The 25,406-nt window shown below is 37.5% G+C and overlaps 3 protein-coding genes across 4 annotated transcripts; all 3 read left to right on the forward strand.

The window, feature by feature from the left end:
• Positions 1-1,366: 1,366 nt before the first annotated feature.
• Positions 1,367-9,055, forward strand: b4galt7 (xylosylprotein beta 1,4-galactosyltransferase, polypeptide 7 (galactosyltransferase I)). Of its 2 annotated transcripts, XM_053505119.1 has the most exons (7): positions 1,367-1,936; positions 2,099-2,137; positions 3,283-3,612; positions 4,797-5,022; positions 5,117-5,200; positions 5,285-5,389; positions 8,114-9,055. In XM_053505119.1, exons 1-7 carry the CDS (start codon positions 1,884-1,886, stop codon positions 8,267-8,269), a joined length of 993 nt encoding a protein of 330 aa, XP_053361094.1. In that variant the 5' UTR covers positions 1,367-1,883; the 3' UTR covers positions 8,270-9,055. The 2 variants fall into 2 exon arrangements, with proteins under 2 accessions (XP_053361094.1, XP_053361096.1); XM_053505121.1 differs by lacking the exon at positions 2,099-2,137.
• A 3,077-nt stretch (positions 9,056-12,132) lies between these two features.
• Positions 12,133-13,356, forward strand: LOC128531385 (homeobox expressed in ES cells 1-B-like). The gene is made up of 3 exons (XM_053505199.1): positions 12,133-12,148; positions 12,258-12,632; positions 12,725-13,356. Exons 1-3 carry the CDS (start codon positions 12,133-12,135, stop codon positions 13,054-13,056), a joined length of 723 nt encoding a protein of 240 aa, XP_053361174.1. The 3' UTR covers positions 13,057-13,356.
• A 3,019-nt stretch (positions 13,357-16,375) lies between these two features.
• Positions 16,376-25,120, forward strand: emx3 (empty spiracles homeobox 3). The gene is made up of 3 exons (XM_053506282.1): positions 16,376-17,172; positions 22,121-22,305; positions 23,835-25,120. Exons 1-3 carry the CDS (start codon positions 16,827-16,829, stop codon positions 24,000-24,002), a joined length of 699 nt encoding a protein of 232 aa, XP_053362257.1. The 5' UTR covers positions 16,376-16,826; the 3' UTR covers positions 24,003-25,120.
• Positions 25,121-25,406: the final 286 nt, after the last annotated feature.

A 25,406-nucleotide genomic window follows, 5' to 3' on the forward strand; every position in this document is an offset into this window, starting at 1 on the left:
AATGGTGTTGGGAACTGTTGTTTTATTTAAGTATTCTTCCTCAGTGACGGATATTCTAGTTTTCATTTTGTAGCACAAAATTATGTTACTCACTAGTAATTTAAATATTGGTGTTAAAATATATTTAAAAGATATTTAAAAAAAAATACTATTAATGCATTGCTATTAATTTTACTTATTTTATTAGTATTATTTACAATTTATTAAAATAGGAATAAAGTTATAATTGCCATTAATGTTTAGTGGTTAATAGTTATTTTATTATTTAGAATATATTAAAATAATGAAAAACATTAGTCCGCAGTCCAAAGACATGCAGATTATGTTAATCGGCATTCCCAAATTGCTCGTAGTGTATGAATGAATGTGTGATGTGTGCCCTGTGATGGATTGGCACCTTGTCCGGTGTGTATCCTGCCTTGTGCCCGTATGGGATAGGCTCTAGGCTTACTGCGACCCTGTACACAGGAAAGGCAATATAGAAGATGAATTCTATTAATTTCAATGCATTAATAGCAAAACATTATAAATGTTATATTCTCATAAGCGACCGCAGCCCTCCTAAACACCTAATCGTATAATCGCTCTTTTAAAAAAATTATAAACACGTTTGACTGTGTAAAAGCTGCTATCTACACAAATAAGCCATAACATTATGAACACCCACCTAATATTGATAGCTTCCCCCTTTTGCCAACAAAACAGTAATGTGCTGTGTGTTCTGACACCTTTCTGTGGGAACCAGCATTAACCTTCAACAATTAGACCTTTGCTGTTTACCTTTTTTTTTTGCCTGGTAACATCCCACAAGAGCTGCAGTTTCAGAGTTGCTCTGAATGATCACATCACAATTTCTTACTGTAGCTACAATATCTCGTTACAATGGTGGTTGGAATATATTCGAACCTTTTCCTGAAGTTGATGTGTTGGGAGCAGAAAAAATGGGCAAGTGTAAGACTTCGACCAGGGCCGAAATCTGATGGCTAGGATCAGAGAAACACAAAAACTGCAGCTTTTGTGGGATATTCCCAGGTTGCAGTGGTCAGGACATACCAAAAGTGATCCAAGAAAGGAAAACCAGTGAACTAGTGACAGGATTCTGTGTGGCCAAGGCTCACTGATGCATATGGGGAGTGAAGGCTGGCCCGTGTAGAAGATCTACTGCAGCTCAATCTGCTGATTGTGACAGAAAGGTGTCAGAACACACAGTGCATCAAAGGTAAAACGGGGACCTACGCAATATTAGGCGGGTGATCATAAAATTTTTAAAAAATACAATAAATAGTCTGTTCCGCTTTAAACATACTGTAGCTAGGAACCTTCTCTCGTGTTCCGGTGTTTCCCTCCAGATCCTTTAGCGGTCGGACTCAATGAAAACAGCCAGCGTGTGATATTTTTTTTTCTTTTTTTGCCGCACTCTATCGGTTTACGCTCTTGTACACGGATGTGACGTAATACAAAACAGACCGCATTGTGTGTTATGAGGTAACTAGTATTGTACGAGGCGATACGTTGAGTATTTAAGTCTACAAACGCTTGAGTTGAGTTGCTCATTGCGGCCGGTTAGCGCCGCGGCTACGTGTCGAAACCTGTCTGGTTAAAACAGCTACAAAACCTTGGGAAAGAGTCACTGGAGATAAAGAGAGTGTGTTAAACTAGAAACATGGGAATTCCACAACTATGAAGGAGAACAAACGTCAGGATGTGTAGGAGTCGGAGAGCAGGAAAAGGGAAGCTGGGAAAGAGCTGAGTTTATAATGTAGCCTGTTTAGCTAGAGATCACAGTTTCATCCATCAGTGCGGTGTGTGTGTGTGTGTGACTGCTCCAGGTTAAACAGTCTAAAAGTTTAAAGAATACTAACGCCTTTTTTGTGACAACCAAGATGATGTACTCTTCCCGAAGAAAACCAGTCCTCTACTTTAAAGAGGACAGAAGGTAAGGACAGTGTCCTATTCACAGCTCTAATCATTTTTATCTGGAGTTTATTAGAAAGGTTATTAGAGGTAAATGGAAAGCTGGTGATGCCAGGCTGCACACATGCAGGCAGCTAAGAACTAGCTGTTGTTTTGTTTTCTTCTTCATTGCTGAACATGCAAGAATTGAAAAGCAAAAGGCTGATCATCATGGAGATGTTCTGTGAGTAGCACCTAATCCGTATGTGCTTGCTTGAAACTTTAGAAACCAAAGATATTGTCTTTTTTTTAATGCAAATGTTGAGTTGCCTGTGTGTGTGTGTGATTGTGAGTCAGTGGTAAACTATCACCTTTGACAACAAATCAGTGTTGTGCTAGATGGAGTTTTCAGCCAAAAGTTGCTTGTATGATTTTTTTTCTCAAATAGGTAACGTTTGCACAATGTTCAAGAAATAATTTTTTAAAAATGCTATACATTTGTTTAAATCATGGTTGTATCTTTCTGGTATCATGCCATTTTAAACAAACGCATTCTGGAGCATTGAAGGTTTGTCAGGATGCTCTTAGCATACCATCAGTTTAATAGTGCTTTAGGCTTTCCTCAAATATGATGCTCGAAGCAAAATTCGAACACATACTTTAGCAACTGACCAAAGCTGCACCAATCATTATCTTTTTTTTTTTTTTTGTTTATACAATACAGTCAAAAAATGTTTTATCAGCACTCTCCGTTCACTGCTGTGCAGATGTGAACGTGTTGCATCAGTTCATTTGTAACTGCGATGTGAGCAAAAAATGTATGCCCCACTTGTAATTTACACGAAAGTGGGAGGAAAGAAGTGCAGTGAAAAGAACACGAAAGAAGTGCAGCATGCAGTGATTAGTTTTTTGCGGTCTGAGGGTGTAAAGAATGAATGATGTATGAAAAGCATAAACAGAAGAGTTTGAATATTTGCAAGACTTCGAGGAAGCTAAAGTCATTAAAGAGAATCATTACTGGTGACGAGACATGGATTCATCACTACAAGCCACAATCATGGATTAAGAAAGAGTTCAAAAGTCAACAGCTGGAAAATGGGATTCTCAGGGGCCAGTATTGGAACATTATCAGGAAAAAGGTTTAATAATCAGCAGTGCTCATTACAGCGAGATGCTTATTGAAGATACCTTCTGAAGACTAAACTTCAAGGCCGTTGTTGCATGACTGTGCACATCTATAGTTTTGAGGTGTCAGACCATGAATCAATTCACCTCCGTAACTAACCCGTTCTCTTAACCAAGTTCTTGATTTTTAAAGAGAACATTTTTCTATTGTTGTCCGCAGTTCACTTCTTTTTTTCTTTTTTCTTTTTTTTTTGTCTGCTTCAGATTTCTATGGAGAAAGTGCTCGGTGCTGAAGCTGTTCAGCCTCTGTGTGGTGCTCGTCCTCTGCTCTCTTCTCTGGCTGCAGCTGAGCTGTTCAGCTGATCTGAACCAGCCACAGTTGGTTGATCGCCCACCCCATCAGCCGTGTCCTTTAGAGAGACAGACCGCACCTGTGGATGACTCCTCATGGGGCCTGCACAAAATGGCTGTCATCGTACCCTTCAGGGAGCGTTTCGAAGAACTTCTTGTTTTCGTGCCGTACATGCATGCTTTCCTCAACAAAAAGAAAATACGACACAAGATTCTTATCATCAACCAGGTGGATCATTTACGGTGAGCGTTCAAGATTAGTAGCGTTAAGCTGAGCATGCACATGAAGCTGTAATGGTTAATTGTGGGAAATGTAATGCTGTACTTATCACCAACTTATAGCACCTCAGATTAAACAGTTATGAAGGCTTTACAGAGAATTAATAGCAGACAAACATCAACTGTTCAAAAGAGATTGTTGCATATTTTCATACCTTAAGCATTGTTTTACATTGTAGAAAGAGATATAAAAACCAAAAAAGACTATGGAATTGGAAGATATTTCCAAACTTTTGACTGGTAGTGTATTGTAGTGAGACAGTATAAAAGTAGGGAGTCCTGTGGTGTCTTTGGTCAGTTAAAACAAATATTGAATAAATACCATTATTGGGACCACTGTGTCATCCCTGACAAGAACAACAATGACCAGATATAACTTCAGAAGCAGCCTTTAAATACTTGTAATAGATAAATAATCACACAGAAATAAATGTCAAATAAAAGATAAAAATTAGACGTATGAAAATATATAACGAGATTTCCCATGATACTGATTAAGTGTTAATGATCAGTAATTTGCTCAAACTTGGTAGTGTAAATCATTTTACATTACCACTTTGCAGAACTGCTGAATATAGAAGGGTGATTCCATCTCAAATTAACCAGTGGGTGCCACCACATGATCACAGATTTTGCTGATTTTTTTCACCAATTGTTGGTATTGGTATGGAAATACCCTTTACCCCTATTACCCCTAATAGTAACCCCTATTTTTTTGAATAACATAAATACATGCAGACCTTGGGTTCTGGGGGGTCGAAAAGGGGTACCCCCCAAAATTGTTTTTTCAGAAATATTTCCTTAACCACATCAGCCATATTCTGATTGCAGAATCTGAATCTACATGCAAAATTACATAAATACACCCAATTTCATATCCATATGACGTATAGCAAGTAAGTTATCAAGAAAAAGAGGATTTCAAAAAGGGGCGTGGCACACCTCTAAGTGCATCAAGGCCAAAAATCAAGATGGCTGCCATTTTTTAACGAGCGGAAGTTGGGACAAAAAAATTAGGGTTTTTTGTTCTCATGCAAATACCAACATTTGGTGAAAATCTGAGAAGTGATGGTGGAAAATTTCTCCTCCACTGGTTGATTTGAGATGGAATTACTCAGAAATAAAAGTTGTCATATCCTGTGTATTAGCTTTAACAGAGCCTCTCTCATCAATGTCGGCCACATGGAGAGCGGAAATGATACAGACTACATAGCGATGCATGATGTCGACTTGCTGCCTCAAAATGAAGCTCTAGACTACGGATTCCCAGAGGAAGGTCCCTTCCATGTAGCTTCACCAGAACTTCACCCACTGTATCACTATAAAACATATGTAGGAGGAATTCTGCTACTTACCAAGAAACACTATCAAATGGTAAGACATTGTAATGCATCACTTTATTGATATTGTGGTTTAAACACTGAATGAAAGTACATGTATCCCAACTTGGTGGTAATTTTTCTCTCAGTGCAACGGTATGTCCAATCGGTTCTGGGGTTGGGGAAGAGAAGATGACGAGTTCTTTAGAAGACTGCGAACAGCAGAACTGCAGGTGGATAAGAGAGAATTTAAAAGTATTGATAAAATCTTGTCTTTTGTAACATGTGTTATGACTTGCTGTCTAATCTTCACACAGCTCTTCAGGCCAAAAGGAATAACCACAGGGTACAAAACATTCAGGCACATTCACGACCCTGCCTGGAGAAAAAGAGACCAGAAGAGAATAGCTGCACAAAAACAGGTATATTTAAGTAATGAGAAACGAAATGAAACTAAAATGAAAAAAACACAGACACATGAAGCACTGTTGGGGAAACTTTGATTGATCGATTACATTTGAGCTTTCTGAGATCATGTGTTTCTAACATTGATTAGAAGTGTGTACTGTAGGTAATGAGTAGCTTTTTTTCCAATCTTTTTTAAATAATTCTGATTAGAGATTTCACCTTAACTGTTTACATGGATGATGATCAGATAAGCTGTAGGTTTAGATGCTTAAAGCATTTAGTCAAAATATGACCTTTTGACACTCACAAAGTGGTTCTTCCAGCAGTGAAGCGTTAGATCTGACAGAAGAGAGAGAAAGTTTTTCCCTCTAACTTTGAGGTCATGTTGTTTCTCATCTTTTGTAACAAATCCTGCCTTTTTTTTAAATGGATGGTTACAAGGACTCGGTCTCATTTATGATTGGTAAGATGCTTTACTATGTATGAAATGGAAAGTTAATCAATGCCCCTTCTTTAGCCAGAGACCGAGAGTCACTGGATAAAAGTGAAAAGCTTCTGTCATATCGCCTAACGTTACCCTCACAGGCACAGAAAGAATATATTTATTGCAACAAGCAATAAATTCGTTCTGTTCGACTAGATCAGGTCAGACTGTTTTATTTAAGGTGGTTATGTGAGACATATTATTCCAATTTGACATACAGTCGTGGCCAAAAGTTTTGAGAATTACATAAATATTGGAAATTGGAAAAGTTGCTGCTTAAGTTTTTATAATAGCAAGTTGCATATACTCCAGAATGTTATAAAGAGTGATCAGATGAGTTACATAGTCCTTCTTTGCCATGAAAATTAACTTAATCCCAAAAAACCTTTCCACTGCATTTCATTGCTGTCATTAAAGGCAGCATAGACTTGACATGTTAAAAGGAGGGTAATGCAAAGGAGGGTAATCTTTGTTCTTCCATTGTTAACCATGGTGATCTGCAAATAAACGCGTGCAGCCATCATTGCAATGCATAAAAATGGCTTCACAGGCAAGGATACTGTGGCTACTAAGATTGCACCTAAATCAACAATTTATAGGATCATCAAGAACTTCAAGGAAAGAGGTTCAATTCTTGTTAAGGAGGCTTCAGGGCGTCCAAGAAAGTCCAGCAAGCGCCAGGATCGTCTTCTAAAGAGGATTCAGCTGCGGGATTGGAGTGCCACCAGTGCAGAGCTAGCTCTCAGGTGTGAGCGCATCTGCACGCGCAGTGAGGCGAAGACTTTTGGAAGATGTCCTGGTGTCAAGAAGGGCAGCAAAAAAGCCACTTCTCTGGCTTTCATATTCTCATATTCTCCGATGAAGCCTCTTTCTGATTGTTTGGGGCATCTGGAAAAAGGCTTGTCCGGAGAAGAAAAGGTGAGCGCTACCATCAGTCCTATGTCATGCCAACAGTAAAGCATTAATGAGACCATTCATGTGTGGGGTTGCTTCTCATCCAACGGAGTGGACTCACTCACAATTTTGCCCAAAAACACAGCCATGAATAAAGAATGGTACCAAAACACCCTCCAACAGCAACTTCTTTTACCAATGCAACAACAGTTTGGTGAAGAACAATGCATTTTCCAGCACGATGGAGCACCGTGCCATAAGGCAAAAGTAATAACTAAGTGGCTCGGGGACCAAAACGTTGAAATTTTGGGTCCATGGCCTGGAAACTCCCCAGATCTTAATCCCATTGAGAACTTGTGGTCAAGTCGGGCGGACAAACAAAAACCCACTAATTCTGAAAAACTCCAAGAAAGAATGGGTTGCTATCAGTCAGGATTTGGCCCAGAAGTTGATTGAGAGCATGCCCAGTCGAATTGCAGAGGTCCTGAAAAAGAAGGGCCAACACTGCAAATACTGACTCTTTGCATAAATGTCATGTAATTGTCGATAAAAGCCTTTAAAACGTATGAAGTGCTTGTAATTATATTTCAGTACATCATAGAAACAACTGAAACAAAGATCTAAAAGCAGTTTAGCAGCAAACTTTGTGAAAACTAATATTTGTGTCATTCTCAAAACTTTTGGCCATGACTGTATATTATTACTGGATAATAAGGGGCCATGTAAATTTACCTAGTGCAACAATACAATAAACCTGACCAAACCAGCACTGATTTCTAATTCCCTCTAATTGGGTGCTTTGCAAACATGACAGCTGAAAAAACATGCAAAACAGATTTGCACCTGCATTAATAGAAATAACTCACCAGGAGGTGGCAGCAGCCTGTAAAAAGAGACCCACTAGCTGCAGAAAAAGGCGGGTACTTAAGGGTACTTTTGGTATTTGAAAATAGTTCACCATGACTGTGACCTTGATGATGTTGTTACCAGAGATCAACTGTATTCATCTTCAGTAAGCTCCAATAATAATATAATAGTAAGTCATTCTAACTGAAATATAACTGAGCTCCAAATACAAAGGTTGTTACAGTGCTTTTATACCAAACCAGTCCTTATAATTTTCTATCATTTTTTCGAATCTATATAAAGTTTTTTTGTTAGTTACAGACTCAAGTGCAAGGTTGTCATTTTCATTTTGTTGTGATGGGCAAACCAATGTCACTTTTTTCACCATTGTCACTTTTTAACCCTTGTGCTACAGGATATTACTCAATATATTCTTTCTATTTAATTTGAATAATATTAATTCAGACTTTATTATTATAATATTTAAATAATTGCTTTTTTTTTTTTTTTGCAGGAACAATTTAAAATTGACCCAGAAGGTGGTCTTACCAACTTGCGCTACAAGGTGGAATCCCGACAAGAGCTTTTGATTAGTGGTGCCCCTTGCACCGTCATCAACACCTTGCTGGAGTGTGACATTAGCCAGACACCCTGGTGCCAGTTCAGCTAACACACCTGGGCTGCTAATTCTCTGTGCCATGATCATGTCATTTCTACATTTATAGGATCATTATTGTGGACAGTTTTACTAAATAACCTGGATATTTGACCTGAAAGCAAAAAGGCAAGATGTAAACAGACACTAATGTTTTCTTGCTACTGGACAGTATTATGTTGAAGCTCCCTATGTTTTACTTGGACAGAACCGAACTATCAGACATTTTCAGGTTTTGCACTGAGAACACGCCAGCAATGTTACTACTAATGTGAGCTTTGAATTTCAGACGGGTGAAGTTATAGCAATGGCATTTTCCTGGACTCCTTTACATGGCGCAGTAATTAATATTTTATTTGTGTATGCTGAAATCAGAATGAGTGACTTGATGCGAATATACTTAGAACGGATTAAGGGTACTTTGAGGACATTTGCACATTATTCATATTTATATGAAAACCAGGCTACTTTAGTTTTTATACCATGTTTTATCCCATGTCTTGAGGCTAGTTGGTTTGGGCTGGATTATATGGTCTATATTATATGGGCTATATTATATAAGTCTGTAGTATTAAGCGATATCATAGAAGAAGAGAGGATCGTGCCTGCTTTCTCTTTACCAAATATGTTCAAACATCCATTGACCTTTTGAGGGTAAAGATGCGACTTGCTTTGAGGTGGAGCAGTGGGGTCAAATTTTTTTTTATTTACAGCTTGGTCAGAAAGTGTTAAATGTAAGTGTTTTGACAAGAGAAAGCTCAAATCATTTTTAAAGATGTATTAAATGGGATTATTACAAGATGTGTGTTTGCTTTTCTCTTACTACTTCACTTTCCACCCATGTTGTGTCCCAAAATCTTATCACATAGCCAGCTCTTCCCAAGTATACAACAGCTACCAAAGAGGGAATACATACGACTCAGAAGTGACGTTATAATGCAGTTTTTTAAGAAGCTGTAACCTTATCAAAGACCTTGTGTGCAGAATGAAGAAGTGTGTTTGAATGTATAGAGAAGTTCAAGGAAAGTCACACAAGTGTTAACCATCAAAGAAGACAACATTGCATTCTCCCTATAGTCCTGATTTTGCTCCATCTGACTTTCACCTGTCTGATGAAGAAGTAAAGACAGGAGTGCATTCTTTATGAAGCTCAGCTTAAAACATTTTTATTGAAGGAATATAAATGCTTGTTGACTTATCGATAAAGTGTATTGAAAATCAAGGCAATATGTTGAAAAGTTATGTATTTGTCATTATTATAAAGTTAATTTAAACGAATTCTACAGCCAGAGTGCGGAGGTTTTTGACTCACCTCTGTATATTGCCGTTTTCTTTCATCATTCATTCAAAATTCACTTGCACATGATGCACATTACATGTTACAAGTTAACATGAAATTTGAACCAAACCTTCAATGCTATGATGCTGAGCGTCATTTTGGTTGACTGTACGCTTTGTATCAGCTGACAGTATGTTCTACATGTTCTGCTAAAGAAGTGTTGATGAACACAGAGATAACAAATCAGTCAACTGGGTCTCCAGTAGTGTGTGTTAGTTGGCAACTTGCACATGCCTTTATTGCGACAGATGGAACTTTGTCAATAGTGGAAGTCATGAATTCATGCTAATACACTCACTTTGACACAAACTGGAAAATATATATAACACTGACAGCAAATTAACAGTATTGGGGCATGGCACTCAAGATGAGATGAATCTATTTAACAGGTGAAAATATCCAAGAGCGAGTCTCAACGTGTTTTAAAAGGCTTCTGGGAGACAGTGACAGAAATGTGTTTGGAAAGTGTCTAGCAATTGGTTTCCACCACCATAATCCAGTGGGTTGGCGTTCTTCTGTTCAAAGACCAGTTGCTATAATCCATTGCTAATCTTGTGGGTAGGAAATCCAGCCTGAATAGAGATTGATCCAAACAATGTTGGAATATCTACCAAAGCTACCTCTGTCAAAGATTGTATGACCCATCTATTTAGGGTTGAGTTTTCAAAAATTATCATTTCAAAAGCAATCTTCCTTTGGGTGTTTGGGTTTTTAAAAGAATTTTCCTTTGTCTAAGCACTTTTTAAAATATCATTCAAATGAAAACTGCAAATTAATTTTTTGTTGTTTTTGTTATTGGTTACCTAATTTGCATAGACCAACATACTTGTGACGAATTTAAGGTGCCTTACTAAGATGTTAATTTACCATGAGTCACCACGAGTCACCACTACAGCTTCTGTGCACTTTGGCACAGATTCAACAAGTGTCTGGAACTGTATGGATGGGGGAGGGGATGAACACCATTCTTACAAAACTGGTGGTGGTAGAGAATGTTGTTTGACATGTAGCTCCAAAATCAGCCATATGTCTTCATTCACATTTAAGATTGGTGACTGAGGGCAATACCACATGATCATTTTTATACTTATCTATCTATTTAGTGAGACCTTATTCTCATCCTTCAGATCACCCTCATGAGAATAGGAAATTTTATCATAGGGTAAATGTGCACTGATAAGCGGTGGATAGTGTATAGCACAGATGTCTTCGCCTACTTGTTGAGATGATGAAGAATGAACTGTCTGACATTTCTTTTTCACATCTTTTTACACGTATTAAATATTAAATGGACATGTATCTTTGTAATGAGGGGGTTATGCACTGCAGCCTTACTTTAATATCTCTTAATGTACAGATGCAGACAGGCTTTTCCTGTTAAAAGTTGGATCATGGCCTGCATTGACTGTGTTTACCTCCAGTTTTCTTCCACAGTCTAAAGACATGCACTAGACTAACTGCCATTTCCAAAGTTTCACATAGTATGAGTGTGTTTGCAATGGATTGGCCCCTGCCTAGAGCCCCGAAAACTCTGGGATTGGCTCCAGGCTTTCCATGACTCCGTATAGGATAAGCCGTATAAAGAATAAATGAATGAGGGAATAGTTGGACTCTGTTTTTGTTACATGCCACAATAATGTACAATCATCATGAACACTCAATGTGTGATTTGGGCACAACTTCCATTTCTATTTGTTTTCAAAATGCAGATCTAAAGAAGGGTGACTTCACAGAAATATTAGTTCTTCTTGCCATCTTTTCCACTCACTCACTCACTGTCTGCACCAATGCATCCTGTATACAGCACCTGTTAAGTGAACACCCTAATTTTCCTTATTCGTTCAAATGTGTATGTACATGTCCTGCAATGTTCTGTATTTCTGCTGCTTGGTCCACCACAATGCTGACCAAAGTGAATGTTGGAGTGAGTAGACCTGCATTTATATTTCTCCAAAGGTTTTCCTTTAATTTGTCACCCACCTGTCTGTGGGGTACAAAAGATTTCAGAAGTTTCATGGATGTTGTTTAAATCATTTAATTTCATTTTTTTTTTTTAGATAAAATCAGATTTTCCTCCTCAGCATCGACTGTTTTAGTCGACGTGTAGCAGGATGCTAATTATAAGGTAATTTTGTAAGGTAGATTAAATGAAATGGGGAAAAAGCCATGTCCTGGTACGGTAAAAATGAAGAATTTAAGATTTAAAGATATTCTGTAATCCAATTTATTACAGTAGGCACATCTATCTTTATAATGACTAAAACGTGTAAATATTTTTTTTTTTTCAGGCCATTAGCTTAATTTTTTGCAAATGGCGCGTGAATGTTACTTTAATAGGCTAATCACCAAAACGACATTTTAGGCTGTATCCATAACATTACCCTTATTAACCTTTCACACACGCATTAGAGAGCGAATTGGCTTCACTGTCCATGTATCTAAACAGTCTTGATATTTTCCCCCCAAACGTTTTGGTGTTTAATGATGTTTTAGTGTTTAATGAATTTAGTTCTAAACTCGTCATGCTCTTGCATGCTCAATGGGGTCACCATTCGGTGAAATGAATTAAAAATACAGATTGTAATCTAATTGGCGTGCTAGCAGTTGAGCCCTGAGCCTTTATGAGAAGTCAGTCGTAATCCCTTTAAAACCCGACTCTCGCAGAATGGAAGCGAAACTCGCCGATGCTCGCCTTTAAAAGCGCGAGCGCTTTTCCGCCCTTGCTTCACTCCGCACAGAGCTTGTCAAGTCGCAACATGGACTCGACGTGCTTCAGGGAAACAGCGCGTTACTCGTCGAGAGAGCAACCCAAGAGCTTTAGCATTGACTGGATCCTGTCTTCCGGACAGCGAAAGCCAACTCTCGGCAGTAACCTGTACGATTATACACAACCTAAAGTTCTTATGCGCGGAGCTTTACATCCAGAGTCAGTTTACAGGCCTTTTGTTGCTGCCTTCGGATCCGCGTGCGTTTACGCTCCGCACTTTTACCATCGTCAGAATGCTTCGTACAGAAACACAGAGGCGCGGCTTCATTACGGTAAGACTAATATATGTATAGTATTATAGATTGCACAGGTCTCCGCCGTGAGCAGAGTTACTTAATTCGTTTTGTTCACTTTTGTATTTTAGGGCACCACGACTCGGATGGTTTATTATGCACTGAAGATTTTGGACTGAAGTCGTGTCGGAGGATGCGCACGGTGTTCAGCGCGGAGCAGCTGCAGAAGCTGGAGGAGGTTTTCTCCAAGCAGCGCTACATGACCGGCTCGGAGAAAGTGCTGCTCGCATCGGCGTTGCGTCTCACCGAAACCCAAGTCAAAGTGTGGTTTCAGAACAGGAGAACCAAATGGAGGAAGAGCAGAGAGGTCGAGCAACGACCGAAGGACAAGTGCAGTGACCTAAAGCACGAAACGTGCATGTCAGAAGACGGGGAGTTCAAAGACACCGACGAAATCTCCTGAAACGTGAACACGGCGAGCACCAAGTCCAAGTTACAAACACAGGCCACTGGACATCTATTCATTCTTGTTAAACAAGAAATTAAGGCATGGTGCCACTATGTGGCTTTATAGTTATTCATGTACTTTCACACTTATAATATTTTCTTCAATATTCCTTTTAAAAATTCACTTTTTTTCTTTTAGCATTGTGTAATGAGTTTTTTTTTCTCAAACGAAATAATGCTGTTTGGGCTGTTTTTTTTAATTAAGTGTATAATTTTGTATTTTCTGTTTTATCATATTTCCAACGAGTGTTTGTTCTTTGAGCCTTAAATCCTTTGAGCTTTACATCCTAAATAAACCATTTATTGAAATTATTATTATTATTATTGTTATTATTATTATTATTATTATACTTAATATAATAATAATAAGTAGAAGTAGTAATAGTATCGACCCTAGCAAAGCTCCATACATACCATAGCATATATGTTTTTTCAAATAATTTTCATAAACGATACAAGTTTTTTCATAGAAAATTACGCATAATTGGTTCTAAAGTATATTATACAATATCCTGTGGTATACAAGATGCACGTGCGCAAGAGAAGTGAACAGCTGTTAGTTTTGCCTTTTTATTATGCTATATTTTGTAGCTTAACCTGCCGATGCACAGTGATGGGATCTTGCCCCTTCTCCCACATCCTTACACTGTTGAACACCAGAGGGCAGTGTGTATACGGAAGAATCAACGGTTAATTCTCAGCATCCAGGTTCCCACAATCACACAATCAGATCAGATAAACTGTGACAAAATAATGCAGTTCTTATATTCTTTATATAAAGATTCGATATGTATGTGGCGTACATTAAATTATCAACAGTTAAGATATTGAAATGACCCATACTATTACTAAGGCGTTTGTATGTTATGCGTTGTTTTTTAAATGCATTTTATCAATAATAAAAAACAACAAAAACAACCACCACCAAAACAAACAAACAAACAAACAAACAAAAACTTTTTTTAAACTATAGCGCTATAATAAACATGTTGTGCTTCTGTCTTTTAGCTTGTAAAATTGTCCAGTGTTTCTAACTAGACATAAAAAAATTGAAATATAATTTCACAGGCTTTTTAGTATTACACATTAGGCCTGATATCAGTGACTGTAATTAAAACCTATTTGTTAAAACGCGCATTTTAAACTGAGTTCAAATCTTTGAATCTTTGATGCATTTAATTATATACACAGAACATGTTGCGCAAATAATGACAAAAAATCCAGTACCAACGAAACAGAATTTACAAAATTAATACGTTATAAAATAAATTATAAATTATCTGTAAAATTAATACATTATAAACGTGAGTTTGGTGTTTAAAGCGATATTATTATTATTATTATTATTATTATTATTATATCATTGGAAATTTGCATGCTATTAAACGGCCTCCTTTTGCAAGTTCAGTGCACAATTCAGTTATATGATGTACTCCCATGAAACTGTTTTAATTGCCTAATTCAGCAAAAAATTCTCTATAGTACTTTGACAAATTGCTTCAGTCTCAGGTTCTTCCACTTTCAGAGTTTTAATGCGTCTTTTTTAAAAGTTGTAAAGTTTATAAGAATAGATGGTGCTTCATTTCTTCCTAAATCGGCCACCAGTAAAAGAGCCAACATTGGCTTCGGGATTTTCAAAGGAGGCTTAACTTCAGTTAGTACCAGGCGGGGGAACAATAATCACATTTTCGCCTTCACACCCGGAGAGCTTACAAAAACTCCAACTGTTATAGCCTTTCAGCCGTGCTCAATCTGTAATCAATGGCCAGAGGCAAAATTAATAGATGCTAATGACCATTTGAGTCGGAGGCAAAAGGGGCCAAAATTGGCCAGAGAAAGCTATTAATTATATGCTGTAGGATTGAGCGGGCAAGGAGGAGAGAAGGATTTTCGGGTCTTTTTTCCCGAGCTAGCGGAAGGGTCTGTGGCCTGCGTGCTTCACACGGCTTTCCCGAGCAGGGGGCTTTTATGCGCCGCATAAGCCGCGATTGTTCGGCCTGAAAGGGGTGACATCTGTCCGGGGATTCCGGGACTCTGATCTAGCCCATTAGCCCCAGTCCTCCCTCAACAACTTCGAAGGATTGTAACTGACAAATGAGACAAGGAGAGGCACTTGAGACACGCTGAGCTAAGAGATCAATGGCGCGCTCCCCTTGATCTGGAACCGGTTCATTAAGACGCGTTCATAAACTCCGTATGCTGAACTTCCTCCCAATTCCACCCATCCATTATAACCTCCCTATGGCTACAGGCGAGTACAGGCTCGCAATCAGCAATAAGATTCGGCGATATTAAACGGTGAACTTTATGTAAAGCGTTCATTTAGGCAAATGATATGAGGTGCTGGTGCGCATCTCCAAATAAATTAAGTGTCATCTGCTTTGTTAAACCACAGCTTTAATATAGTTTATAGTAGGCCAACCCGTTTTAACCCGTCTATTCTTTAGATGCAATGAACTTGTACACTGCAAATAAAGGTTCAATTTAGGCTTTTGAGATAAAGATATACTATATAAATCAAAACATTTTGGTCAAAGTTTGGTACTTGTCAGCCTCATGATTTTTTTTGCGTATTGCAGTTTACCTGTAATCTATATCTTAAAATAAATGTATGTAACTTTACTTACTTTACTTTACTTTTATGTAAAATATAATTTCATTATATTATTATATTATTATAACAATAGAATAATGTAATATTCTATTATACTATTACTTTAAGGCCTTTTCATTTAAATTCTAAACCAGCTGTGGGATTAAGTTAATTAAGAAAGAAAATGTAAATATTCCTAGTATAATCTACCAATGTGATTGTTTACTTGCAATATCCTATATAATGTTTAAACAGTTTATCATAAGAAATGAATTGGTCTTATGAAATACTTTAACCGTCAAGTAAATTGTGAGACATAATATTTGCAACTTTTCGTTTTTTTTTCATCCTGCGATCGAAAGTAGCCTATAATATCAGATGTGGCAGACCCTGTCAGACCCCCCCGCTCCCGCCCTGCAAATATTGGTTATGAAACTTCGTTTTTATACACGTGGGTTATTTTGTGTAACATATAAGGAATAATGAATCAACTCAAATATGAACATTTCATTCTGTTTATTAAGTATCTGACATATGACACGGAACGATTTAACGTGAACAAAATGGCTGTGCGCTTAGCGTTTGCTTGGCTGCTTTTGCGCATGCGCACCACACCGCGCAGAGCGGGGAGCAGGTATTGAGGTTAGTGACTGAGTGAGTGAGTGACAGGCTGGAGCTCAAAAGCTGTCTGATCATCGATCATATCAGTGTACCACGGTGTTCCGCGCTCTTGAAGTTCCACCTAGATTGTCAGCCGAAGCAAACAGACGGTGTGACCACTACCTGAACTGAGTGTTGTCGCGGCATCCCAATGCTGCGTTAATATTTGAATGAACGTTAGCTGACACTGTCAGGTCAATATCAGAGAGCTGTCCGGATTTGGACTTTAGAGAAGCCCGAGCGCAGCTGCATCCCGGTTTCGGACGCGCGTGAGGAATGTCGCGTACATGAAGTTATGGATTGCAAAAAGACTCTGATTACTTTCAGAAACCATTTTGTGGAAATTTGATAGGAGAATTCTTAATTTTAATTTTAATTTTTAAGTATTTTTTCCCTCAGAACTGGTTTGTCTGTATTGGAAACGCGCTCGGGGAATTTGTTTTTATCCTGAACCTGTCATTTCAGTGCCAATAATGTTCCAGCACAAAAAGTGTTTTACGATTGAATCTCTGGTCGGAAAAGACTCCAACTCCTCCAGCGCTGGAGATGAACCGATTCGGCCCACGGCTCTGCGCTACACCGAATCTGTGCATCCGGCTCCGTTCGGCAGCTGCTTTCAGAACTCGGCCCGGACGTTGTACGGGAGCGTGAACGCGGACATGATGTTCCCGGATCCGGGATCCCACTCGGCCAACTCTGCGCTCGCGCTGCGGCACCTGCCCATTCCCACTCAGCCTTTCTTCAGCCCACACCAGCGGGACAGCCTGCACTTCTACCCCTGGGTGCTCAGAAACCGATACCTTGGACACCGCTTCCAAGGTCAGTATTAACTCACAGAAAACAAATAGACTAACTGTGACACTCTGGCATCTATATCATACAAGCTCTTTACCTGTTTGTTTAAGCATGAGCATCTGAGCTGTATGAAAATGAGATTATTAGAGTCATTTTGAAAGCCTTTACCCTCATTTCTACACCATTTTGCATCTTATGTATCAGTAACAGGTGTGTTATTTTATGCTGGAGCTATCCAGGCCACAAAACCGCACAGAAAATGTTATGCGCATTCTAGTCAAGCGCTATGCCTATATCAGATTTCTTTTATTTTCCTATGGTAATAACATAAACCAATCCACGACACGCTTGCTTTTGTACATTTTATTTAGCCTAATTTCTAAACAAAAAAAGATTCTCAGCGATAAGGCGTAGTTTTAAAATAGTTTCGACCACGTGTCATCCCACCAGGAGAATAAAACACTCTTCTATACGTGAATTAAGTGCGTGAGTGTGTGTGTGCGTGCGTGCGTACGCGCGCGTTCATGTGAAGGATCGCACACTCAAGAAATGATAAGCGTGTGGGGCTTGTAGGGAAATTTATTAAATCTATTTGAACCCGCTTGAATTAACAATCAGCAATGCTTCAAAAAAATAAAAGAAAGGGACATATGCATGACTGCTTATTGCTTATTAATCTATATGATCATATTTTTTATTAGAAAGTTACTTTTTATGAGAAAAAATAAACATTTATAAATAGTAGAAATAGGTTAAGGATGACTAGTTCTGTATTACAAGAACCCCACCTGAAAGAAGTCATAAAATATTTTACAGTAGAAATAGAACTCATTAAGCAAAAACAACAAATTCAAAATAAATAAACAAATATAAAATATACAATTGATTAATTGTTGTAAACTGTGATATATATTTTTGGGTGAAGATTTACTTTCCTGGTTATTATTATTATGACTATTATTATAATTATTTATTTAATAGTCAGAAGTGTTAAATTACAAGCTTTTGTATTAACTGACAGCTAGCACAAACGAACTCTATTACTTGTACTTATAGACAAAATAATTTATTTAAATATGAAAATATTTAGTGGTTTGAAAACTAGATTTGCTTTTCTGTTATTTCAGATTTTATAAGACATTTACTGATATAAGGGTAATAATAAGGAAGGCAGAGCATAGGGGTGGTACAAGATTTATTAATCTCTAGTATAGTCCTCATCTTCCTAGATGATAATGTTACGATTATTAATAATCAGTTACGATTATAAATTATCAGCTAAGCAACGATTTTGTAAAAAAAAAAAAATCGAATTAAATTTTTCTTGCAGAAGAGTAACAAGCGAATTATACATATAAATAATATTAAATAAAAGAATCCTTTGTAATAAGAAAATATGGATGATTAAATTGCCATACATGGTGAATAATTCAGTGAAAGATGGTGATTAGATTATAGTATTTTTGCATGAAATGACTGATATTTAAATTATTCTCTAAAACACAAGATTATCTCCATAAACTTTACAGTCATTGCTGTGATATTTTATATCTCTTTAGGTGTATTCAGATCATTTTACTGTGAACGTTAAGTGCCTATACCTGATTGTGGGTGGTCTTGCTTACAAGTCAATTTGTTAAAGCAACAGGCTTGCTGCGTCTGATATGGCTATCCTTTATGCAAGGTGAAATGAGAAAGCTCAGCCACATCAGGTGTGCCGGGTGACGCACTCGGCTCAGCCAAAGACCCTAGGGGCGTGGGACTCAGGTAATTGGTGGAAGCCTGAGGTTGTTGTCGCTGTTACTCAGATCCGGGGACTCAGATAGACTCTCTTTGTTTATGGACAGGGATGATCCACTCACTGATGGTGTCCAATAACCTAGACAACCACTGTTTGGACAAGACTAAATATAGCCGAGGGGATTGAGTGGTAAAGGATTACCTATCATGAGTGTCACTTTTTTTGTTAGCACTAATGTGTATATAGTATTTTAACTTAGTCACTTCCTGAATGAGCAAAAACCATGTGTCTGTGTCCTTAGATCTCTCTTGCAGCACAATGTAAACAGGATCCTTGTCTATCCTGCTGTTGTACATGGGCAAGGATTTGTGTTATGGGTGCTTCTAGCAAACTGTTGTGTTGTTTTTGACTGGAGAAACAGATCGGTCTCTATTTGCAATTACTCTCATTCACGGACTTCTTGTGGTATCATATTACCTTAATATACACAGGAAGTTAATGCTGCACAAAAAAAATCCTTTCTTTAATTCATACTTTCAAGGAAGCCTTATTTTAGTGCTATCAACAAACAAAACATTTTTTGAAATGGTTCACAGCTTGATTCACTGAAATGATTTACAGCTATTTTTTTGTACAATAACAATAAAGATACTAAGTTTTATTCTTATCCAGTGACCAGTAAGATTTTATTCATCTTAATTAATTTTCCAAAAAAAAAAATAAAACAAGGCAGTATGAATAATTTTTTTGTTGGTATAACTGTTATTTTTGTCAAGTCTGAAATTTTTATGCTTGGTGGTTATACTTATATAGCAGTCACTTAAAACTTAATATTTCTACAATAGGTTTTTACGTTTAATTTTACTTTAGTGTGCAATCAGGTAGTATTTAAATTTTATTCAGATTTAAACTGTGCTGAAGTCTAAGGGTGGGGTGGGGTTGGGGGGTGCTATGAGTTTGGGGCTAAATTGGCGGCTGTTGCACTGTGGTCGCAGACCAAATGATCCAGTGTGTCTTTATTTCCCACTGTATGCCACCCTTCTCCTTGCCTTTAATGAGAGCAGTACTGACAAGACCAAGCTTGTTTGTGCCAAGGGAATGCTAGTAAAGCTGATCTGGGTGCCATCTGGTTCCTTTTCCTCATGGCGGGGGCATCCTTGCCATGGATAGGCCAGGGACTGTTTGAGCCCAAACCCCCGGAGGGGCTGACGGCTCTTCAGGAGGCCTGAATCTCTATCACTACCCGCCACTATGTTCCACCAGCTCTCTCGAAGGAAAATGCAGGGTGATGCCACACATAGAGATGATGCCAGTCTGAATACTATACAGAATAAGAGTAGCCAATTTATATCTAAGCATTTTATTCAGTGGTTAGGGTATGGCTTTAATAGCGACTGTTGTAAATCACTGTTTTTATTCCTGCTCCTTCTCAGAGCACATAGGAGTTACAGGAGACTTTTCTACACTTTCTGACCTTGTTGTGCAGTTTACATTTTCCCCTTTGCCAGGCAATAGTAAATTGCATTTTTAGCTCTAATGTTCAAAAGGGTTTTTCAGTACTCCAGCTGAAAACAGTTCTGTGGTAGATAACATGCACCCGTCAGCAAACAGTGTAACGTGTATACCTTTTTTGCCACTTTGCGGACCTCTGGATTTGTAATTATTCTAAGATATCATAAGACTAAACAAACTAGCAAATCTGAACATGGTACATTCAAACCAACTCTTTAGTCTTCTCATGCACAGTTGCTGAGAATATATCATTAGGATAGTTGAGAGGCTCTTTGAAATTAAATTGTTTCCCTGTCATGGCTTAACGCTTGTCTGAAAGAATCCTTTCAGACGCATTGTCTTCAGATTCAGATGAAATCCGGGTCTGAGCAGCTTCATGGTAATCCACTTTTCACCCTCTGTAGATGCCATTAGGGCTTTTTTATATTGAAAACTGGAACATCTTTATAGTTGTTCTAATGCCTAAAGTGACAAACGTCCTCTATATTAAATTACATTTATTGCATGTATGCACACAGTAAAACCACCCATGAAGAACAAACAATATTAAACTAATATTAAAAATGAACAATTCATCTATTTTAATTAGATTAAGATCTAATGGAGCAAAATTTATTCCAAATTCGTGTATCTTTCTTTTTTTTGTACTTACTCATAAAAATAAAACTATAAAAGTGAACAGGTGAAGGCATAATGAGGATTTAAATACACTCTAACCTTATTTGTATGCCTAGGTAATTTCCAACAATGTGGTTGAAGTTATAGCATCTATTCAGAAGATGTGTATGCTGATTATAAGCATCTGTTGGAGCACACCTGCACTCTGATACATTTTGGTTAGTTTTTTATTAACAATAGCTTATCATATCCCACCTCAGTGGCCTGCACTGTCCAAGGCTTCAACCGCTCCGATGGGACAAACTTTGTTTGTGCGTGCCTGCGGTGGCACTTTTGCTAAATATTCTTTTCAAGGCCGACACATCCCATCTATGAGTTATAGATCCATTTGTTTATGAAAAATGCTTCGCCTCTTCTGTGTGTTTTTTAATAAACGGCATATGGACTCGGTCTGCCAGATGCAGCCTGCGGTGGGATGAAGGTCACACACCCCACGGAACTGATAATAACCGCATTTTACTATAGCCTTATGTTGAAAGAAATGAGACAAAATGTGGGGGTTTTACATTTGCTTAACTGCCTATCAAAATTCATAACAATTGTTTTTGCATCTTTTCATGCTAAGATATTTACTTAGGATTCGACATTGAGACGTTACAGCCATGCATTTGTATGAAAATCAGGGTGACGGTGCGTGATGGAAAAATACATCTGACTGCCGTCCCTTTCTGTGAAACAAACTCATTCGAGCATGATTTACCTGAGTGAATATGGTTAACACTGGCTACCGATATTAGCTATTCTGAAATTCGTATTACAGTTGCATATTCCACTTTTATTATAGGGTGAAAAATATTATGTGATAATACCAATTCTATTATATATTATAATTAATTAAGATTGTATTTTTTGTAATCAGCCTTCTTACTGATGATATAATTCATATTAGTTCAAATAGGATCATGCATACTAGCAGATAACAGACAAACATGATGACAATATAATCTGACTATTAACAAACCACAAAACTTATATGAGGGTATTTCACTACGTTGCTTAAACATCTCTCATCCTGTACATCTTTCATGCTCTCTTGTTCAGGTGAAGACAGCAGCCCGGAAAACCTGCTGCTCCATGGACCATTTTCGCGCAAGCCCAAGCGCATTCGCACGGCCTTCTCCCCCTCGCAGCTGCTGCGACTGGAACGTGCTTTCGAGAAGAATCACTACGTTGTGGGTGCTGAGCGCAAGCAGCTGGCCAATGGCCTCTGCCTTACTGAGACCCAGGTAAGATAGATAAAATGTGACAGACTCAATAGCTACCAAACAAACACACACAGACACACACACACACACACACAAAATGGACATAGACACATTCAGTGTCACTGGGCAGGCAGGATTTAGTGAACACATGCATTCCCATCAACGCACTTTTTTTTTTTTTACCCCTACATCATGTCATCACAGGACGGAAGTCAGTCATCCTCCACTACTCTGGGCTGGGTCTAAAGAATGCCAAGACATGTATTCAGCATGCATTTACAGTTGGATTTCACAATCTGCATTACACTCACGTGCTTGTTGACGCAAGTGCTGCTGGTGATCTGCAACAGATCAGTGATTTCAGTTGAGTCAGGGTGGCTTAGAGGCATTTTAACATGTAAGCCTAATAAATTTTAAAGAAGATAATCATATAAGTATGTTCCTGGAACAACTCACTTCTTGTCCTTTTTACTTTACAGACGAAGATAACGTTAAGATAAAAGCGCTTAGTTTTAGCAGGAACAGACAAATCCTTAACACTTTACTTGTGTTGTGGCACTATTTGTAATGTTCTCACACACTCAGTGTATGAAAAAGAAGAGAATATGAAGAGATTAAGCTGTTGTATAAAACATATGATGGGCTTTGATCTAAAACATGTAAAACTGCATTTTTGGATATATACTAAATCTGCCAACTAATTTCCTTAAATATGTTTCATTGAATGAGACAGAAACCATTTAATAATAATAAAAGAAATATCACATTGCTTTTTTCTGTCATGTGATCATTAAAGCAAACAACCGTTTGGGCAAAATAGTAGCTGCTGTGAATGACATAAGTGCGTTTTATGGTCTTTTGAAAAAGGTTCTGTGGTAGAGCTGAAGTGCTACCAAAGTGAAATGGAACCTGAAAGAGGAGCAGGTTGTTGATTCATTGTTAACAGAATTTTTGGTTTTGCTTTCAATGTCTGTCATGGTCCTCATTGAGAATGATTTGTGTGCAACACATTTTAATCATTCCAATTTTCTGCTGGTGATTCACTAAACACAAAGCATGAGGTGGCTGTATAAAAAAAAGTCAACTACCATATTGTTGATACTAAATTGTGTATTTAGAATGCCACAAACACAAAGGCAGGCTGATTTATGTCTTTTAAAAAAACTGAAAAAGTTGGATTTATAGCGCTTTTTAAAAACAAGACAAAAGCTTTTCTTATGACTTAAACAATGTTTTGCTATTTAAGCCTTTTAACACCTTTGTGACAACATACACTGAATATTCTCTATTTGTTCAACTTTTTGTATTGTCTGCAATTTTTAAACTGCCAGAATGGATTTATCTCCATTTACACCCCTATCATATATAAAACTCGTACACGTACCTTTACTTGCTCTTAATGACTTACTGATGATTTATGATGGCTTATTCAATCCAAAAATCAATGCTTTCACCACAGCAATAAATAATCTAACTAACAGACCCGGTATAATGTTCATAAGAAATGTTTCTATATAATGATGTTTTTTTTTTTTTTTTCTCTTTTAAAGGTTAAGGTGTGGTTTCAGAATCGGAGAACCAAGCACAAGAGGCAGAAAATGGAAGAGGAATCGCCCGATCTGCAGCAGAAGAGAAAAGGAAACCAGCATGTCAATCGCTGGAGAGTAGCTACTCAGCAGGGCAGCCCGGACGACATAGATGTCATCTCTGAGGACTAACATTATGAATACACGCATACTAACTCTCTTCAGCTCAGTCCTAATTAGTGGGGAAAAAAAAAACAGAAAAGAAATAATAAACAAACTAAGCTAATACCATTCGAGTTCCAGACCTAGTCATGAATCGACTTGGCAGTTAAAACTAAGGAACGGAAATCTGTGCTGTCAGCTGAAAAATTATGTGTGAGCGGGCGCAGCGAGGATGCCTCAGCTCGAACTGCTCCAAAAGATTTGATTCCAAGACTTCTCGTATGCAATACAAACAGACCTCTACAGTTTGGGACTCTATCAAAGAGCATTAAAGAGCGTCTAGTTTTTCACTCCCCTCTCTACTGTCCACTTGAACATTTCCATCTCAATGTATTATGTTTGTTCTGGTTGAAAAAACATTCTAATGTATGGATTGTTTGTTCTGTACTGTTGAATTGTCAAATTTGTTCAACCGCATAGTTGAATTCTCTGCCGAAGTTGAACTCAGATTGCCTTAGATGTACCTTGAGATATTTTGTGGATTTCTGTGTTATGCAATGTTTAAAAAAAACATTTCAAAAAATAGTTTTTTACCCTCAGCAATGAGCAGCAGGTTTTTAATGAACATATGGCGTTGACGCAGATCTGACAGATTTCACAGTCTTCTGTTAAGTGCATTAGGGCAGTTGAACACTTAAAATATTTTATTTGTTCAGAATGAGCAAACTTTTCTATGCATTTGAGTGCCAAGTTTCAGTGACATCAGGGTTGAAGCAAGAAACCTAATTTGTTGTTAAATGTCTTACTATGTAAAATACTTTCAGGATTTAAAATTTTTCTTTTTTTTTTGCGTTTTATTTTGCTTTTCATTTTGACACAAATTTAAAACTTAAAAATCAACAAAAGGCTATAAATTACTAATTGAGAAAAATTATTTACTTCATGCTGAAAATGAGAACATTTGTAGTGTGTCATTAAGGTCCAGAAACAGTTTGTAGCACTTCATGACAGAATTTTTGGTTTAATGAGGACAAGAGATTGCACTGTAGCCCTACCAGTTCATTTTTATCTGTTGTCTTGAAATTCTTGTTTTGTACTTGTTTCCTGTTTCCTGCGGTTGATTAGATAATAAAAAAACATTGTTCTGACTAAGGGATCATTCATCACTTTTCTATACCAGGTACTAAATAAATTATTAAAATTATTCATCATAGAGGTTTTTTTTGTAATCCTTATTCGATTACAAAAAAATATGTTTTTTTCTGTTTTCTTGCAGATCAAGTTCTTAAATCTTACTTATGTAAAGATAAAACACTCGTTTGCCTTACTTATTAAGTAGTACTGCTGTGTTTACGTAGAAACATCACAGTAGAACAAAACAAACCCAAACAATTCCATAAATATTTATATATTAAAAAAAGAATGTATATAATG

The sequence above is a fragment of the Clarias gariepinus genome, chromosome 10 (assembly GCF_024256425.1).
Source record: "Clarias gariepinus isolate MV-2021 ecotype Netherlands chromosome 10, CGAR_prim_01v2, whole genome shotgun sequence".
NCBI lineage: Eukaryota > Metazoa > Chordata > Actinopteri > Siluriformes > Clariidae > Clarias > Clarias gariepinus.

Excerpts from the sequence above, each read along its gene's own strand:
- b4galt7 (XM_053505119.1), top strand. The coding sequence starts at position 1,884 with ATGATGTACTCTTCCCGAAGAAAACCAGTCCTCTACTTTAAAGAGGAC. Across the intron at positions 2,138-3,282 it reads GATCATCATGGAGATGTTCT|ATTTCTATGGAGAAAGTGCT; the intron begins GTGAGTAGCACC and ends TGTCTGCTTCAG. Across the intron at positions 3,613-4,796 it reads AACCAGGTGGATCATTTACG|CTTTAACAGAGCCTCTCTCA; the intron begins GTGAGCGTTCAA and ends CCTGTGTATTAG.
- LOC128531385 (XM_053505199.1), top strand. Across the intron at positions 12,633-12,724 it reads AGAGGCGCGGCTTCATTACG|GGCACCACGACTCGGATGGT; the intron begins GTAAGACTAATA and ends TTTGTATTTTAG.
- emx3 (XM_053506282.1), top strand. The coding sequence starts at position 16,827 with ATGTTCCAGCACAAAAAGTGTTTTACGATTGAATCTCTGGTCGGAAAA. Across the intron at positions 17,173-22,120 it reads CCTTGGACACCGCTTCCAAG|GTGAAGACAGCAGCCCGGAA; the intron begins GTCAGTATTAAC and ends TCTCTTGTTCAG. Across the intron at positions 22,306-23,834 it reads TCTGCCTTACTGAGACCCAG|GTTAAGGTGTGGTTTCAGAA; the intron begins GTAAGATAGATA and ends TCTCTTTTAAAG.